General features: G+C 40.5%; 1 protein-coding gene across 1 annotated transcript in view; it reads right to left on the bottom strand.

Annotated features, from left to right (window-relative positions):
• THSD7A (thrombospondin type 1 domain containing 7A) overlaps positions 1–19,734 on the bottom strand; it is a 286,529-nt gene that overhangs the window by 41,228 nt on the left and 225,567 nt on the right. Inside the window, exons 11-13 of the mRNA XM_062605006.1 lie at positions 18,988–19,120; positions 11,438–11,541; positions 1,595–1,789 (exon numbers count right to left, since the gene is read on the bottom strand). Of these exons, the coding sequence (XP_062460990.1) occupies positions 1,595–1,789; positions 11,438–11,541; positions 18,988–19,120 (432 nt within the window). The remainder of the gene's footprint in view (positions 1–1,594; positions 1,790–11,437; positions 11,542–18,987; positions 19,121–19,734) is intronic.

Raw genomic sequence — 19,734 nt, 5'->3', positions numbered from 1 at the left:
CTATTTTCCTTTTTACTCAAGACACTGGACACAACCTTGCAGTACCCTTAGTGCTGCCTTCATTTGGAATATAAAAAGGTGCCTGAAGAAAAGTTTATCTTTCTTTCGACAAAACAACTTCATACTAAAAATACACTTCCCTCCTACTCATTTTACCAGAAATAATTATGAATTCACTCCAAGCTAGCTTTATTACATTGCTACACAGAATACACCACAGAACATAGCACCGTCTTAGCACGTTTGAAGGGATTACTTCAAGCAGGGTCAGGGAAGTATTCTGAAGCGTTAAAAGCGTGGTAAGAGAATCTTTTCTTTCTTGTTTCATTATTTTGGTTGTTTTGTGTGTGTGTGTGTGTGTGTTTGGTTCTTTGTTTTTATTCGTAACAATAAAAATTGATCGTCAGGGTTTTTTTGCCTTTGTGGAAGCAAACCTGGCATAAAGTTCACTGGAATTATGAGATGGTCACAGTGAGCCTTCTTGAGGATCATGAATTATTCATCGTCCACAGGTTTTCTGATTTACAGGCGGATGGAGCAGGGGATACTGTTTGGATCATATCACATTCTTTCTGAGACTGCTAATGGGCACCCCCCTTAGCTAGCTTTCCTCCACAGAAATACAGACTAATTGGCAAACAGAGCTCTAACAGAGGCCAAATCTCACTCTTGAGATTTTAGTTATAATTTAGATGCAAAGCATGCTTCTTTCTCTTCATGGGGAAGAAATTTAAAAAGAAAAAAAAAAACAAAACAAAACCAAAACCATATTAATAAGAAGTTGAAGAAAAAAAAAAAGTTTCAAAGTGTCCACCTCATGGATCAAAGAAAAGTTTGTGGAAAAGGGTTGGACATAATTGGAAAAAAATTTTATCCTGTTAACTAAAGCAGCAGTTTCAAAGTAAGAGCCAAGTGCCCCACGATACCTACATTATGTTGGAGACCCCAAGGTCTTTGGCTTTTTACACTATTAAGCCAATCAGTCAGTGTCTATGCGTTATGTGCTTTTCAACATTCACTAAATTGTCCAATATTTGCCTGAAAACTACCAGTAAAATAAAGTTTAAGCAAAAAAGAAAAAAAAAAGAGAAAGCTTTTGAAAAAATATTTTCATATTTAAAGCTGTAACTCAGAGGAATTGCTTGAGAGTTTAATCTCAAAGGTCTGTCACTTATATTTGTTAAATGGTTAGCACAACTTGATAATCTCAATGGTATAACTCTGTACAAAGGATAAACCATAAACTAGCAACCTTCCTGACATCTTTTGCTTGCCTGTCAGGAAAAGAAATGGTCTGATTTGCTGTTTACTATGTGTGCTCCATTTAGAAGAAACCCTGGCCTCCTATATTCTCTCATCTTCTGCCTAGCCACTTCCCAGTAATCAAGAGTCTGAGACATATTGCAGAAGTTTGTTCTGTGTTTCTTTGTTCCACTGACAGTATACAGAGCATGGCAGTGACACCGGGACTGCTTTCTGCCACGATGACAAACAGTGCTTGCTTCTTATAAGGGCGCCTCAGAACAATGAAGGTTTTAATTAAAGCAGTAGCAATAATTAATAAAAGATGCGTTATTTTTCCAGTTACTCTTACCAACGAGAGCGCGCTTTCTTGTCCTGACTCCTCCGCAGTCCCCGTTACAGGAAGAAAACTTTGACCAGTTTGTAAACTGACAGTCATCTTGGCAGGGAATCTGGCACATCTGTGTTAGGGATGGTAATGGGCCAGCGTATTTAAGGCACTCACTGATGACAGCCTGTCCTCCATCTTGTCTACGACAAGTAATTGCTGGAAGCAAAAAGGGATGGGGTTTCATTCAGCATTTTTTTCATGAATGCCTCTATTCAGTTTAGTAAGTCTGTAATATTCTCCACAACATCACACTGAAAGCCCAACATAGCTATACAACAATCTAATATTTGCAATCCGTTATATCTTGAATGAATACATTTGGCATTTCTGACTTTATGGTAATTCTGTTTGAATCACTATTTATCAGGAATCACCAGGAAAAAAAAATAAAGAAAATTTCTACAGACAATTGTAAATATTATAAAGGTTGCACCATGTTATCCACACCTGTTATACCACTTTTCACATCATCATTTTTCCTACTGACACAGCCTATAACTCAGACATTAAGAAAACTTGCAATATCATTTTAAGTAGTGATTAGTTTATAAAGTTTTATCAGCAGCACGTGTTTTAGAAAAAGGGATAGAAATAAAATTTAGAAACATATTTGTGTTCTGGATACCATTTAACCACTCATAACAGCATTGCTGCCTGAGGCTCTTCTGTAATTTCTAGTCTTGAAAAGGGTTGAAGGACAAAGCATGATTGCTAGGGGTGGAGTATCAGCCAATAGGGATACAGCTTTTTATAACAGGAGAGCCAAGTCCTGAATAAAAGCTTCTTACTTATAGGAAAAAAATTGTTTCTTAAGGAAACTTCAGGTGGCACAAAATGGAGAAGTTGGGACACAAGGATTTACAAAGAATAGGGAAATTTTGTTAATATAGCCCCTAACAATGCTCTATTATTGTTTCCCGTGGATGATTTTTTTAACTGGTTGCTTATCTATGATTCTAACCAAAGCCTCAGACTAAATCTAATTTTATTTCCTTTCTCAAAACAACATAAAACTTATTACGCAGTAACAAGATTGGAAGCTTCTAGCTGTTTGTTTACACAACAGAATAATATTTATGCTTCTTGGCATCTGACAGCACACAGTAGATGCAGTACCTCATAATGACTGTGAAAGTAATTTGGGTCACCAGTTGTTGCAGTAACATTGCATATGAACCCAATATATCATTCTGCATACATATGAGGGAATATCGTGTTTTATAATACACTTGATTCCATAATTTAAGCATAGCACTTCAATTGTACTCACAATAATTGTTCTATTGGTCTATGAATTGAAAAAAAATGTAAATTTTGCTAACCAAACTATTATGGCATAATCAGGTTCAACTGTTGAAGAAAAACAGGGTTTGAATGCAACATTTCAGAATAAAATAGAGAACTTGCAGTAAGTGCTATCTCCTGGAAGAAACAGTTGAGGAAACTTTATTTTTTTTTAGATTGCTCTAAGGTAATTTTAAAGGTTTAGTGACCAGATTTTGTCCAACAGTTCTAAACTAAGTCCCTACCTCATGATGACTGTTGCAAGCTGAATTTTATGACTCAAATGGTCTACTTCAAGCTTGTGTGCCTACTAAAACATCCAAAGGTCCCAAGTGAATTGCTTTTGCCACACATCTGCAATAAAACACTGTGAAAAGGACGTGAGTTTCTTTTTCCAGAGATGCTAAGCAAACAATTTCCCTGATCCTTAACTACCCTTTGGGGCAGGGCTGCCAGCACTGTTTGTAATAGGCTCAGTACTGCATTCAGTTGTGCTTATTTGGGGACTTACCCCAACATTGTCTAGTACAATTATTCTGACAAATCTTATTATTAGTAGTATAGTTTACTCAAGGGAATGTTTTTTTTTTCAGATATAATTACAGTGATTCAATAAGCAAAATCACGTATCTAAAAATTGAAAATCCATATAAAAGCTATTTTAAGAATGTGTTTACTGTACCTACTATAGAATTTCTAAAATTGCACAATTATTTTTGAAAATAACAAGTCAAACCAGCACCTTCTAATACAAGCCTAGGCTATGATTTTAGATTCTTGTGAGATATTTTCTGCTAATAACACACTGGTTTCCCTGAGGTAAACCTGATTGATCTTGGCATGTGCATGCATCAGTGAAAGTAACTGTATTATCTTCGCAGCTTTCTCAGGGAGATACAGGGCCACCATTTTTAGTAATGAAAACTATACCTAGCCAAGGATTAAAAGACAGTTCACTGATTAACCCAATACCTTTTAATACCTTTCTTCAAAAGTTTAATATCCATTTTACATACTGCATCCCCATCTAGTCCTTTGATAGGCCATAAACACTGTCCATTGAAGAACATTCTTTCTATCTAGCTAAATTGAGTTTTTATTTAAGCCAATATTCATTCCCTCATCTATGTTGGTTATTAAAGATTACTCTGTGGATGGTTATTCACTTTGCCATAAATTTCTTTTAGATTTGCATTCGTGCATCCGATTTACATCAAGCAGACCCAGGTGAGAAGCTCCCCTGAGGATTAACACTTCGGGGTTTTTTTTCCAGATTAACTGTCAGTTGTATTGTAGCAATCAAAGCAGGAAAACTCTTCATTCTTGAGACCTAAATATTTTACCTTAATAACAACACAAATTAGAGGATAGCTTGGCATACTAAATCAATTCCTGAATGTTAATTTTCACAGTGCCTGTCCATAACTATTCATGCTACTTCTAGTTGACAAGACTTGGATGATTTGCTGTATATTCCATTTTCCTGTTATTCAGATTCAAGTATCAATTTGAAAGGTCTATACTCCTTGCGACTGTTGAAGACAGGGTATTTTTCCATTACTTCAAGCTGGGATTTTGACAACTGTATGCATTCCATTAATACATTATTTTGGCCAGGTAATTGTCTTTACTTGACATACGAAAAGCTCCTACTGTTACTGGAGTTACTTTTTTCACTCACAACCTAATTCAGGCAAACTCATCCCCTGCATCTCTGATCAAATCTATGGTTCTTTAATTCTATTCTGTAAAAATCACTGAGACTGATAATTAGCTCACTATACAGAGAAATGCCTTCAACTACTATAAAGCCATGCAGTTCCAGACTAATTATTTTGCCTATACAACCATGTTATATTTATTACAGACATTAGCAGGAAGTGTAAAGAGCATGGTACTTCTATTACTGTATTAAGCCCAAATAATTGTTACGTGAAAACATAAAACATGAGTACGGCTAAAAAACCAATCACATTTACACGGAAACCACTTACAAAATTGCTTTGGTATTTAACAATTATTATCTCCCAGAAGAAAGGTGTGAAAAAAGCTTTAGTCTAAATTTTCTAGACAGGGACTTTGATGTAATTAAAACTTTATCTGATAGCATTATTTCCACGAAGCCACAGGGGACTACAGGCTAATATATTTGTTGTTGGCATAATGAAACACTAAGACTGTATTTTTACAAGTCTTTTTATGTGTGAGTTCATAGAAACACCTTGCCAGTGTTACTATCACTAGTATACTTCACTGAGATTTCACTGAGATGAGAGATTCAGTGACTCCTACAGCTAAAATATAAAGTGTTTTATAAATGGGTTTGCTCTATATCCTCTGTTTTACAACACGTGATACCATTTTTTCAATTGTTAAGTATTTAAGTATTTGTTATAATATTAAGAGATTCAGAGCAGCCCTGTGGAGAGAGACTGAGGGGTGTTGGTTGATGAGAAAATGGACATGAGCAGGCTTCAGTGTGCACTTGCAGTCCAGAAAGCCAACCGTATCCTGGGCTGCATCAAAAGAAGCGTGACCAGCAGGGCAAAGGAGGTGATCCTGCCCCTCTACTCTGCTCTTCTGAGTCCTCACCTGGACTATTGTGTGCAGTTCTGGAGTCCTCAACATAAAAAGGACATGGAACTGTTGGAACAAGTCCAGAGGAGGGCCACGAGGGGACTGGAGCACCTCCCGTATGAAGATAGGCTGAGAAAGTTGGGGCTGTTCAGCCTGGAGAAGAGAAGGTTGCGTGGAGACCTCATAGCAGCCTTCCAGTATCTGAAGAGGGCCTATAGGGATGCTGGAGAGGGACTATTCATTAGGGACTGTAGTGATAGGACAAGGGGTAACGGGTTCAAACTTAAACAGGGGAAGTTTAGATTGGATATAAGGAAGAAGTTCTTTCCTGTGAGGGTGGTGAGGCACTGGAATAGGTTGGCCAGGGAGGTTGTGAATGCTCCATCCCTGGCGGTGTTCAAGGCCAGCTTGGACAGAGCCTTGGGTGACATGGTTTAGGGTGAGGTGTCCCTGCCCATGGCAGGGGGGTTGGAACTAGATGATCTTAAGGTCCTTTCCAACCCTAACTATTCTATGATTCTATGATTTTTAACAATAAAAATATTCTGTTTCATTTATAGAAAGGCAAGAATTATTTCAGCACAGTAACTTCTTTACACCTATCAATGCTGCACAGGCTATGAATGCATCTATGGTTTTGTGTTTGTTTGGGCTTTTTTTCTGTGGGGCACTGCAGACTAGATACTCCATGATTAAATATTTCTGTTATGAAGTATATTAAGAAGGAGCACATGCCAGCGTTATTGTAAAAATAGAAGTCAAAGAGAGTAACACTATGTTCTGTGAAATAATGTCTGGAGATTCTGTCTCTTGTTTTGTCAATAAAAAAATAATTTCTCATGTAAAATAGTGCTCTTCAGCACTTTTGTCCAAATTCTCACTTCAGTACAAAAACTGAAACTGCCCGTTGTCCTTTGCAGTGACTAAAGTATGAATCTGAGAATAGGGCACTCTCATGTGTTTAAATAGTTTTTGTAGCTCCTTCAGGACTTTGTCTCCTTCCTTGTGCTTTCAATCAGGGCATGAAACCCCCACAAGAGCAAATCCTCCCACCCCATAAGCAATGCCCAGAGAAGCAGGCTGCTGTCTGCGCTTAGCCACAGTGAGAGGAAGGGGCTTTTGACTACTGGTGCTGCCTCTGAGCCTTCCCAGTGCCCAAACAAGCCTTCATGGCTTCCTCATGTGCTCACGGCCATCCTGGGAAACTTTGCCTGATCCCCTGCTCCACTGTCTGTCAAATAACTCTATGTACACCCTGCAAATGAAAAATTAGTGGGAACTCAGGATCAGCTCTTTAATAATGGCCAGTTCCCAGTGACATCAAGCACAGCTATTCAGGTATTTGCTCTGACAACCAGGTTATTTATACTTCTGCTTAAATTTTACAAATAATCTTCCTCTTGCTATTACAAAATACACTGACGGATTTCACAATTTTCATCCCACTCCCCCTTCAAAACTCTGAGGAAGATTTATGGTGGCAAGGACTACAGGCTGTGCATCCTTTTACAGATCTCTTTTCCGCCTCTGGGGTAGCCCTTACCATGTGCATCCATCCACATACATCATGATGTGATTAGGCAGTTACAGTTTGGGCACTCGAGCTTCTCATCTGCTAAATGTCCTTTTGACTAGCACTGGGGTGTAGTCCACCAAGCCCTACTTAAATCAGCTACTGGCAAAACAAGTTTTTTAGTAAGTTTCCAAGGCCTTCCTATATGATTCAAAAGGGATTTGAACTTTATTTCTAAGTTCCTTCAGATGTCACTGGACATGAGGGTTACTGACACAGATTTTTAAAGACATGAGCATAACATAACATATACCATTCACAGTTCCAAACTTCGTACATAACTTTGGAGTTATGTGCTAATAAATCCAGCCTTAAAAATACAAAGCAGCATCTCTTATCACACCCCATCTGTAGCAGGTTCCTCTTAGAGTGAGTTTTACAGCCAACATCCCCATCAAATTCTATTAGACTGGTTTTATCAAGCATTTACTCTCTTCTGTTTTTTGTACTTTTATTGCTATTTTGTATTCACCAGCATTTTGTGCCTGCCTGCCCCTCCTGGATTTCAGGTGACTCATCAAGACATTTGGTCAATTTATGCATCTTAATGGAGAAACAGTTACAAAAATAAACACAACATAAATGCTGTTGCAGTAAAATATGGCTTTTCTCTACATGTCCCACTCTTGCTGGGTAGTGTCAAAAGGAAGTTTCAAACTCTAGCTGATGCAGCCATAGTATTCTCTCTTGAGGGTTTTGAAAAAAAGACAATTACAAGTCTAAAGTTACTGCAATTCTATAATACATTCCTACCCTGCTTATCCACTGTTAAAAGCCATTTTACCAGTGATATTGAGAATTTTCATTTATCACAGAAATTCAACACAATTGTCATGACTATCTGCCTTGCTCAAATAAGGTTCATGACTGCAACAATGAATTTTCTGCTCTAGCTACTAAATGCTATATTACTGTACTTAGTTTTAGATATAAGTAACTTCATCACGCGCATGAATAACGATCAAACATTTTTCTTTAAAAAAAAATCTAAAGAAAATCTTTTCTTAAAACAACAACCAAAACCCACCAAACCCTTTTATTCTGTTTCCTCTACACTGACCAAAGTTCTAATTTTGTGACATTTCCCCATTTAAACTGACATGATTTGTAACAAAACCTTTATTATACAAGACACTTAGAAACAGAGCCGTCTTTAACAATGAATCACAGTTCTAAACTCTATGATTCACCCAAATATCTCTTCTGCCAAGAAAGACCAATGTGATAAAAAAGCTGAAGAATAGAAACGTAAATAGTAAAACTCTGATATAAAACAAAGCATGCATATGCTCTCGTTACGTACAGACTCTGTAAGATCAGACACCTAACCAGTCATTTTAATAATTTCCAACTTCTAGATTTCCTTCAATTTAAATTATCTTTCTAACTAAAGTATGAAAAATAGCAATTATTTTGTTCAAAATAAACTGCTAATAAATGTATAGTCAGTTGATCCTTTTCGCTGGTGTACATTCCCATTCTTTCTTATTTAACCTATTTACTGATATATGTTACAGTGTTTGTGCATAGGCAATTGTATCAGAAACTAGACAAACTAACAGCACTGACAACATACCTTTGCAGTTAAAAAGAACTGAGAACTGTTCCCCCAGACAAGAATACAATTACTTGCTTTACTTATATCAACAAAAAAATGAAAAGGCATTACACGGGCTGAGATTACTTCTGCAAGATTATTGCTTCACTTTGTCATCAAAAGTAAATTATCACAAACAGATGAATGTGTGATTTCTGCATTCATGAGCATAATAAATTTCAGAGACAACTCTTTTTCAATTGGAAAAGGAATGCTTCTATGTCTACAGTTTTCACAGCTTGGTAAACATTTGCATAGAAATCACTAACAAGCAGTTAAATGTACTGTTCAAAATATCTGTATTCCAGTATCACATTATGAATGAAGTATCAGAATGTTATACAAAGAGGATTTCAAATTTCAGTGTTTAGCATTTCATGATTTTGGGGTGGTTAAAACGACTTACACAGTAGATCAGTCTTTTTCTGAATCTACATCACAAAATAATCTTTAAATAAATTATTATAGTAAAGAATTTTTAATAACATATTATCATGCAACATTTTCCATAGCCCGTAGAAACTTTATGAGAAGACAAGTATGCAGGAGAATTAGCAGGGAGAGGGGAAAAAACCTCTTCCAAAGTCTTCATTTAGAAACTGGTGAAATCTTCCTAATACTATCCAGAGCAGAGCTCAGTCAGGAAGATGCTTGCTTTCAGGTCAGCATCCCTTCTGTGAGCACCTTGCATGAAATCAACTCTTGTGCAGAGGACCAAACAAAATAATGTGCTTCCCTGAAAATTCACACATGGCTATTTTCATGGCAGAATTAGAAATGTCAGAGGGGAAAGGGAATGCAAAAAATCAACTTTTACTTCAAAGTCATATTCATTATAAATGTGCTCAAGGAACCACAAAATATTTTACTTTTCTCAATCTAAAGAAAAGCTGTATTAGTTTATTTAGCTCCTTCAGAATAACAGTTTACATTACTAAGCACAAAAGTAAAAGATATATTCAACATATTGTCAGGTATTAAAACACTGAGACCTGAGACATAACATACCTGTGCTCAAAACTTACATTTTATGTTAATTTATGTCATTTGTGTCAATGCGAAAAATACTGGGAAAAAAAATGCTTTGTCTTTAACACCTGTAACGTTCATCACTGCAACAGGCTAGATAAAATTTAGATATTTAAGAGTAAGGCACAGATAATCCTTGGCTATCCAACTTAAATAACTTCCTCTGTGTATTCTATAATAAAACTTATATATTGGATAGACTTAATAAAAACCAGGAGCAAACAAAAATCTTCCCTTTCTAACAGCTGATCTCAGAAACATTACAGAATTCTATCAAACCCATCTGCTTTCTTTAGGCTTAGCTGCTCCCACAGCTCTTAATTAATGATTGCTCATCCTACTGCTTGACCACATTACACTAGAGAGCTACTTTCATTACATTTGCTTGTAGGAGCTAGACTACTGCTTGAAAGCATTGTCCATTGCAAGATCAAACTCCGTGCTGTACCAGAAGGAAATTCTGCCATTCTGTTTTACCAGATTTGAAAACTGTATGGCCAGTAATTCCAGAATCCTGTACTACTTAATATGTGTATGTACTGCAAGTGATTGGAGTTACAATTATGAAAAAAGAAACTCTCATGACACACAAGAATATTAAAAAGCAATTTGCATGCACTACAGTTTCTTTGTTAACAGACTTTGGGGCAGACAAGAGATTTAGGTACTACCATAACCAATACAAGACAACATTCTGTATTATCTGAAATCCTACCATCAAAGATAGAAATCTTATTTTCTTAGTGTGTAATCTGAATGTTATCCTCCAGAGCTGCTAGAATTAGATTGCATTACTGATAGACCTTTGAAAGAATTACCACAGTCAGAAGTCTTTTGTATTATCAGGCAATACCTTCAGGTTTTATTCTGTGGTAAGTCCTAAATTGATCTCCTGCAACAGTGAGTAAGTGGTAGGAGGTACTAGCTTAAGATTTATGCTGTCTTTTTTAAGTACATCATAACCTCCTCTAATACTTCAAGGAAGTTAATGACCTGAACATTTCCCTTCTGCAGTTAGTAGTGTCCTTGTTCAGGAATTCCACAATCTGCTGAGCCAATATTGTTTTAACGGATAGGAGTTTGCATTCAGAAAAGGCAAAAGAAAAAAACCTTCCTGGAGTTCAGGGTTGACTAGTAGTTCAAAGCAATTCAGTCACTGTAACACAGTATGTAGGAACTACAATTATTTTCACACAGACTTTATTTAATGCACCTAAGAAACCCCTTCTCCTGACTACATTTAACAGAGTCGCACACATGCAATTTTGTTCAAACTACAAAATTCTCTATGAAGACAGGTGACCGTAAAGCTGGAACTGAATTAAAAAATTATTTGCTACTAGATGGAAATGGTGGAAAAATGTCTGGATCACTGGGCTTAAATGGTCAGTGATTCTGAAGTCCAACCAGCAGCTGGTTAAGAGCACATACTTTCCAGAAACATCCCTGCAAATTTGCTTCAGGTAAGGGTAGTGAAATCAACTGAACAAACAATACCCTATAATTAGTGACTAATGTGGTAGTTATGCTTAAAAATAGATTAACACTGATATATTATGAATAAAACATTTGTCAGATACTGGTTAGGAAGCATACTGCTAGCATTCAGTAATTTTCTTTGCCAATGCGTATAAAGTTACATAAAAATAAATGTTAGGTTATAATAACCAAAATCCTAGGCATCTCCCACACTAGTGCAGCTATAGATTTCTGAGGAATAAATGACAGAAACAAAGGGTCTAACCTCTTGCTTGTAGCCCAGGTCCACAAGTCTCCTGTGCTCCTGGACTGTCTTGGCGCACATACCATGGTACTAGCTGGCACCTGCGCCACTTGTGGGTCTTCCACCTGAAATGAGGGGGGAAGCAATCAACTGCAAACAATCCATCTAAACTTGTAGCCATCAAAACTGAGGCAGAACAAGTACTAGACAGTATTAGAAACTACCATAAGATGTTGCTTATTAATGCTAACTGGTTCCAGACAGTTCATGACAAATAGTAACAATACTGTAAACTTTGCCCTCTTTCCTGTTAACTTTTTTTCTCCTTTAAGGACCAGGCCATTGAGAACACAGGGAAGGAAGGAGGAGGTAAAGGAAGAAAGAGAAAGCAAACCATACATATTTTCAAGAATTTCAAAGTACAAAGGTACATTAACACTACCTTATAAATACAAAGTGAATACAAACCACAATATGAGGATTATACATTAATACAAAGTATTAGCACACTTATATAACGTGAGAAAGAAATTTTAAAAAAAACAGAATACTATATAAAAGAATTAAACTATATGACTTGAATACCCATTTAACAAAGTAATTTCTTTGCTACGGATTTATACCTAAGCATGCTCAGAGTACCTTACCAGTGAATAAAATGACATACTAAAATTTGAAAAGCGGATTTAGGGACGTGACACTTACATCTCATAAAACCAACATCGATCCATTAAATAAGGATGACTTTTCAATACTAGCATGCCCCAATAAACCTCTCCTCTTTCTCACTTTCACTTCTTTCTTTTTTCCACGTATCTCAGGGAAGCAAAGGTGTGTTGAAGTTTCGAAAATACAGTCCAGAGGTAAAGCTCCAGAGCTGATTTCTGATTCATGCAGTACTGTGAGCGTCTTTTGGCAATAAGTACTGTTTCATATAGGTGTCAGAGCATTTCCTCCTCTTCCTTCGTTGCTCTTTCCCAGGTCTCCCCCCCCTCCCCTTCCCTTAGGCATGCCTTGCAACACAACAAGTGGCGCAATTCTGCCTTGCTTGAACCACAAACAAGTCTTGGAGTTTGTAGAGACAAAGATGAGGTGAGATGAGCAAAGTCTTGGGATTTATGTTTTGTTTTCTCAAATTTCAAATGACATGATTACAAGGGTAAAGTTTTCATAACAAATGAATTCCTTTGCTAAGCTTCATCTTCCAAATACTATCCCAAAAGGAGAAATCAGAAGCAAAAAGAAACCCCAGCTAGAGCAAAGTATTGGGACAGTCAGTCTAAATGGCTATGAGGGTGCCTCAGGCAATCTCAGAGCACCTGGGGTCTCCAGTAACTGAATGGCAAATGTGAAGTGTACCAAGAGATCCAACACAGTATGAATACAGGCCCAGAGCATATCAAAATAAAACACAGACAAAAAGAACATGCAAAAAACTTTAATAACAAGTGCAGTGTTGTGCTTCTTAATTAATTTTGTCTTGAATGTAAACTGCTACTTTTAAAAAGTTTCTTCTAGTGATGCAGAATACCCTAGGCCTTAAATATAACAAACCAAGACAAGTCTGGTTATTGTCACATCTCAAATAATCCACAGTTGTCTGAAGTACTCAGAATGGGAGGAAAAAAATGCTACATCCACAGCTCAAGCCATCAGCTGCTCTCATGTTTATAATTATCTCAATGGTTTTGCACCTCAAGTTCCATTGCAACCTGCCTCTGTGGGCCAGTATCTGAACTAAGGCATGAGCCAAGCTGAACTTGTAAGTCAATCTGTTGCAGCATGTGCACAGGTCAGAAAAATTCTAAAGGAAGTAGACAGGAAATGTGTTTAGTATTAGTTTGTGTCATGAAATGCAAATCACCTCATCTACCCCTCCCTAGCAACTCCTTTCTTCTGCTCAGCGCATTATAATGCACTAGCTCAAGAAAAATTGATACTGAAGGTACTAAAGAGACAAGGAAGAGCCAGCATTTTAAAAGATAAAACTCTGGCTCTGGTATCAACTAGAAAAAGTTGTCAAGCTATATTTCTCTGATGTTTGGAGTACTGATTTTAGTAGTTTCCCAATGCTCTTTTACATCCTTTCATATCTTTCACTTACATACAGTGTGATCTCCTAGTGAATTTGCAGTAATAATTTGTACCAGATGACGAAAGTATCGTATTTCTTTACACAGTATGCTAGAGATTGGAAGGGACCTCGAAAGATCATCTAGTCCAATCCCCCTGCCGGAGCAGGAACACCTAGATAATGTTACACAGGAATGTGTCCAGGCAGGTTTTGAATGTCTCCAGGGAAGGAGACTCCACAACCTCCCTGGGCAGCCTGTTCCAGTGTTCCGTCACCCTCATTGAGAAGAAGTTTCTTCTCAAGTTTAAGTGGAACCTCTTGTGTTCCAGTTTGTACCCATTACCCCTTGTCCTATCATTGTTTGCCACTGAGTAGAGCCTGGCTTCATCCTTGTGGCACTCCCCCTTTATATATTTATAGACACTTATAAGGTCACCCCTCAGTCTCCTCTTCTCCAAACTATAGAGACCCAGCTCCCTCAGTCTTTCCTCATAAGGGAGATGCTCCACTCCCTTAATCATCTTAGTTGCCCTGCGCTGGACTCTCTCCAGCAGCTTCCTGTCCTTCTTGAACCGAGGGGCCCAGAACTGGACACAATATTTCAGATGGGGTCTCACCAGGGCAGAGTAGAGGGGAAGGAGGACCTCTCTCGACCTACTAACCACCCCCCTTCTAATACACCCCAGGATGCCATTGGCCTTCTTAGCCACAAGGGCACAGTGTTGGCTCATGGTCATCCTGTCGTCCACTAGGACCCCCAGGTCCCTCTCCCCTACACTGCTCTCTAACAGGTCGTTTCCCAACCTATACTGGAACCTGGGGTTGTTCCTGCCCAGATGCAGGACTCTATACTTTCCCTTGTTATATTTCATCAAGTTATTCCCTGCCCAACTCTCCAGCCTGTCCAGGTCTCGCTGGATGGCAGCACAGCCTTCTGGCGTGTCAGCCACTCCTCCCAGATTAGCGTCATCAGCAAACTTGCTGATAGTACACTCAATTCCCTCATCTAAATCGTTGATGAATATATTAAATAATACCGGTCCCAGTACTGACCCTTGAGGCACTCCACTAGTTACAGGCCTCCAACTAGACTCCGCCCCATAGACTACAACTCTCTGGCTTCTCTCCTTCAGCCAGTTCGCAGTCCACCTCACTACCTGATCATCCAGTCCACACTTCCTCAATTTAGCTGTGAGGGTGCTGTGGGAGACTGTGTCAAATGCTTTGCTGAAGTCACGGTAGACCACATCCACCGCTCTGCCATCATCCATCCACCGTGTTGTTTCCTCATAAAAGGCTAAGAGATTGGTCAAACATGATTTCCCCCTGGTGAAGCCATGTTGACTGCCCCTCATAACCCTCTTATCCTTGATATGCCTTAAGATGGCACCAAGGACAAGGTGTTCCATCACTTTCCCAGGGATGGAGGTGAGGCTGACCGGTCTATAGTTACCCGGGTCCTCCTTCTTGCCCTTTTTGAAGACTGGAGTGACATTTGCTTTCCTCCAGTCCTCAGGCACCTCTCCCGTTTCCCAAGACTTGGTAAAGATGATGGAGAGTGGTCTAGCAATGACTTCCGCCAGTTCCCTCAGCACCCGCGGGTGCATCCCATCTGGACCCATGGATTTATGGATGTCCAGATTGCTCAGCAGATCTCTAAACCATTCCTTATCGACTAAGGCAAACCACTCCGTCGACCTGACTTCATCTAAGGTCTCAGGGGTACAGGGCTCTTCAGGACTGCCTGCAGCAGAGTAGACAGAGACAAAGAAGGCATTCAGTAACTCTGCCATCTCTGTATCTTCTGTCACCAGGGCACCCATCCCGTTCATCAGTGGGCCTACATTGCCTCTGGTGTTAGTTTTGTCTGCCATATATTTGAAAAAGCTCTTTTTGCTGTCCTTGACCATTCTTGCTAGGTTTAATTCTAAGGATGCCTTAGTCCTCCTAGCTGCCTTCCTACATCCTCTAGCAGCAGCCTTATATTCCTCCCAGTGGCCAGCCCCTCCTTCCATGACCTGTAAACTCTCCTCTTCCACTTGAGCATACCCAGCAATTCCCTATTTAGCCACACAGGCCTCTTGGCCCTCTTCCTTGACTTCCTACGTGTTGGGATGCTCCGATCTTGAGCATGGAAAAAGCAGTCCTTGAATGTCAACCAACTATCTTGGGCCCCTTTACCTTCAAGCAGCCTTGCCCATGGGATTTCCCCTAGCAATTGCTTGAAAAGGCCAAATTTTGCCCTGCTAAAGTCCAGGGTTGCAATTCTACTTGGTATTCTACTAGTCCTACCACACAAGATCCTGAACTCCACCATCTCGTGGTCGCTGCAACCAAGGCAGCCCTCAATCCTTACTGCTTCAACCAGATCCTCCTTGTTAGTGAGGATGCGATCCAGCAGCGCTCCTCTCCTGGTCGGCTCATCCACCATTTGCGGGAGGAAGTTATCATCCATACACTGGAGGAACCTCCTGGACTGCGGCTGGGTTGCCGAGTGGTCCTTCCAGCAAACATCAGGGAAGTTAAAATCCCCCACGACGACCACAGCCTGTGACTGTGAGGCCGCTCTCAGCTGCCTGTAGAAGGCCTCGTCAACTTCCTCACCCTGATCTGGTGGTCTGTAACAGACACCCACAACAGTATCGCCCCTGACAGCCTGCCCTTTAATTCTCACCCACAGACTCTCAACTCGCTCATCATCTGTCCCTGGACAGAACTCGGTGCATTGTAGCTGCTCTTGCACATAAAGAGCAACCCCACCACCCCGCGTGGCTGGCCTGTCTTTCCTGAAAAGGACATAGCCCTCCATGACTATATTCCAGTCATGTGAGCTGTCCCACCACGTCTCTGTAATTGCCACCAGATCATAGTCTCCTGACTTAACACAGGTTTCCAACTCCTCCTGCTTATTTCCCATGCTGCGCGCATTGGTGTACAGACATCCCAGGGAGCGAGCTGAGCACACCGATTTCACCCTAGGATTATAGGAGGCCTCCCAGTCTTCATTAATTCTGGAGCGCTGCCCCACTGGGGCAAGCCCAGCAACAACCCCATCCCCCTTCGAATCTAGTTTAAAGCTCTCCAAATGAGCCCTGCTAATTCGTGCCCCAGCATCCTTTTGCCTCTGTGAGACAAACCTTTCTCACTTGTCATTGTCCAGACTGGTGCCCTATAAAACCAGCTGTTATCAAAGAATCCAAAGCCCTGCCTGTAGCACCAGTCTCGAAGCCAATCGTTTATGGACTGAATCTTCCCATTCCTTCCCACATCATCAGTGGAAGATGGAAGGAGTGCGGAGAAGATCACTTGAGCCCCAGACTCTTTCACCATCCGCCCCAAGGCCCTGTAGTCTTTCTTCATCCCCCTCAGACTGCGGGAAGCAGCTTCCTCCCCACCTGTCTGGAAGACCAGCAGCGGGTAGTAGTCTGTCGGGTACACCAGGGTGGGGAGCGCCCTGGTGATATCCCTGATCCGGGCTCCAGGCAGACTACACACTTTCCTATGATGAGGATCAACTCTGCATATCGGGCCCTCTGTTCCTCTCAGAAGGGAATCCCCTACTACAATGACCCTTCTTTCTTTCTTAACAGAGGCAGTCTTGAGGTGCAAAGTTGACCGCCTTTTCCTATGTGGCCTTGTGGGCTGGCCTTGCCCCACATTCGCACCTACCTCTCCTTCAAGATCCAGGGCCTCGAACATATTACGGAGGGACACTTGGGGAAGCAGGGCAGGAAGGGGGGAGGGTTTCCCATGATGTCGAACTGGAACTTGCTTCCAACCCTCGTCGCCTTTTTGGTCCCCTACCTCTGCACAACAGCTACAGGGCAGGGGGTGTCTCAGGCCATCCCCCTCTGTGTAAGAAGGCAGGGGGTCCTTCCCCTTTTGGGGGTATCTCCCTGGAACCGTTCCCACTGGCACACCAGGGAGTTACTCCACCAGTCGATCTCCCTTTCACACTCCCTGATAGTCCTCAGCGTCTCAACCTCCTCCTTAAGTCTTGCCACCAGGCTAAGCAGATCTTCTACCTGCTCACACCTCACGCAGGTGGAGTGCTGTCCTCCCTCCCCCGGCAGCAGCAGGCTCTGGCACTCCCTGCATCCAGAGACCTGAACAGCCACGGTTTGGGACGGGGTCTCTGTCTGAGTTGCTGCAGTCACCTTACTGCAAGCTCTCTTTCTGGAGGCAACCATATTGGTCCGCAGTCTGGGACACCAGCAACAGGGTCAGAAACACGACCTGCTTGTTCCTCCCTGCGCCCAGTGGGCAGCGACAGGTCGCTGCCCTCTCAAAGGCTCTTTCAAGGCAAGCAGCAGGGGAGTGGTCACCGTCACCGTGGGATTGCCCCCCGCCACGTCAGCCTCTCTCTCGCAAGGGCTGCTGGGGCTTCGGGGATCGGGAGATGTCGGGAGTGGCGATGTCTCTGCGCTATCCCCTCTGATTTTCCTCATCTCCGTTGACCCTCGCGGTCGCTGAAGCGTGCCAGCTGTGGCTCTAGCTAGGCTAGCTCCGATCAGCTGACTGAATTAATCTCAATTTTGTTTCACTAAAAAAGATTAAATTCTATTTGCACCGCTGCAACAGAGTAATTTCATGGGAGAAACAGAACATTGGCTTCCAAAAATGTTTGATAGTCATTATTCATCAAAAAAAATAGAAGGAATTTTTAAAATTTTGTCAAGTAAATCCAACCAACTGCATCAGAATTTTCTATATTTTGATTGTGTCAACAGCCAGATCTTGTCATATGTCTAGACCTTCCCACACTGCTCAGATTCATACTATGGAACTGCCTGAAAATTTTCTTATGCAGTTAGGCTGGAGATCCCCACCTGCTGGAACAGTTCTCAGCATTCTCTGGTGAAGATCAGGTCAACACAAACAATTTAGAGGATATAATCAACTGTGGACTGTCTCAGGGCTGACAGGATGGAAAGATAGAGGATACAATGCATGTCACAGTGTAGCATATGACTCAGCTCTCCTAAACAGATAACGCTGCATTTCAATGCTTTGGATAGTTTAGAAGGTAAGATTTTTTTTTAATGGTATGGAATGTCAAAGTCGTTGCTAGGAAATATTTATCTTGGAAAATAATTCTTAGTTGTTGCCATGTTCCTGCAAAGAAACTGGAACAAAATGAACCAGCAATTCACTATGGGCCCAACTAAGTCTATATTCTGTTCTGAAAGCTTGATATAGTAGCTATGAATCCTATTTTTCTACATAATACATATTAGAATCACAGGATCATAGAGTAGTTTGAATTGGAAAAGAACTTCAAAGGTCATCAAGCCTAACTCCCCCTGCAATGAGCAGACACATCTTCAACTAGATCAGGTTGCTCAGAACCACATCCAGCCCTGGCCTTGGATGTCTCCAGGGATGGCACATCTACCACCAGAGAGCCACCTCCTGTTAAGAAGTAGAATTCAGCAAACTCTAGTAGCAGTACATGTTGAAAAATCTTGTCTGAGTTGTCTCTGCAGATTGACAGTACCTGTAGCTATAGCACATGGGAGAAGCTTCACATTCCTTTTCCTCAAACAAAGAGTCTGGGCACTCTCGACCACCGTTGGCAGGGAGCTGGATGATGACTCGGTGACGGGATTGCTTCTTTACTGTGACACCTCCTGCAAAGAGTAGAAGAGCTTGTTTCTCCTGATACTACATAGGGATGCCAGTAATTAGGGCAAAAATAAGATATAACGTAACCAGTGTTTGAACAGACTGCTGTAGTACTGATACGCTATTTTGTCCATAAGCAGAAAATAAAACATAATAGAGAAAACATTTTAATCTCAGCTAAAGGCAAGGAAGCAGAACTAAAAGAAAACAATAGTAGTAATACTGAACAAATGAATATACAGCTGATATGAATACACAGTTCAAGTGGACAGAAATTAAACCAGCTCAGTTTGCTGCTACACTTTCAAAGTGTAAGTTTGCCCTAATCATTTGCATGTAAAACCAGAAATTCCACTCTGGACTTAATTTACAGTTTACAGTTTTTAATTACTATAGTCATTTATTATTAATGATAACCAATAAATAGTTTCCGTACGAATTTTGATTTCACTCATCTTCAGGTATCAGCTCTTCAGGCAGGAAGTTAAGAGAAGAGCCACAAATCCATGTTAGTTCCAAAGAAATGCCTAATTTACAAACACTGTTTGGTAAAAATCTTGGAAATTTTGATTTTTTTTTTTTTTTTTTCCCCAGATAGCTGTAGCACAGCCATTTGGTT

This window comes from Pezoporus occidentalis, unplaced genomic scaffold (genome assembly GCF_034315485.1).
Source record: "Pezoporus occidentalis ecotype Australia unplaced genomic scaffold, CSIRO_AGI_Poc_V1 ctg9, whole genome shotgun sequence".
Classification (NCBI taxonomy): domain Eukaryota; kingdom Metazoa; phylum Chordata; class Aves; order Psittaciformes; family Psittacidae; genus Pezoporus; species Pezoporus occidentalis.
This window is presented reverse-complemented; position numbering and strand designations above follow the sequence as displayed.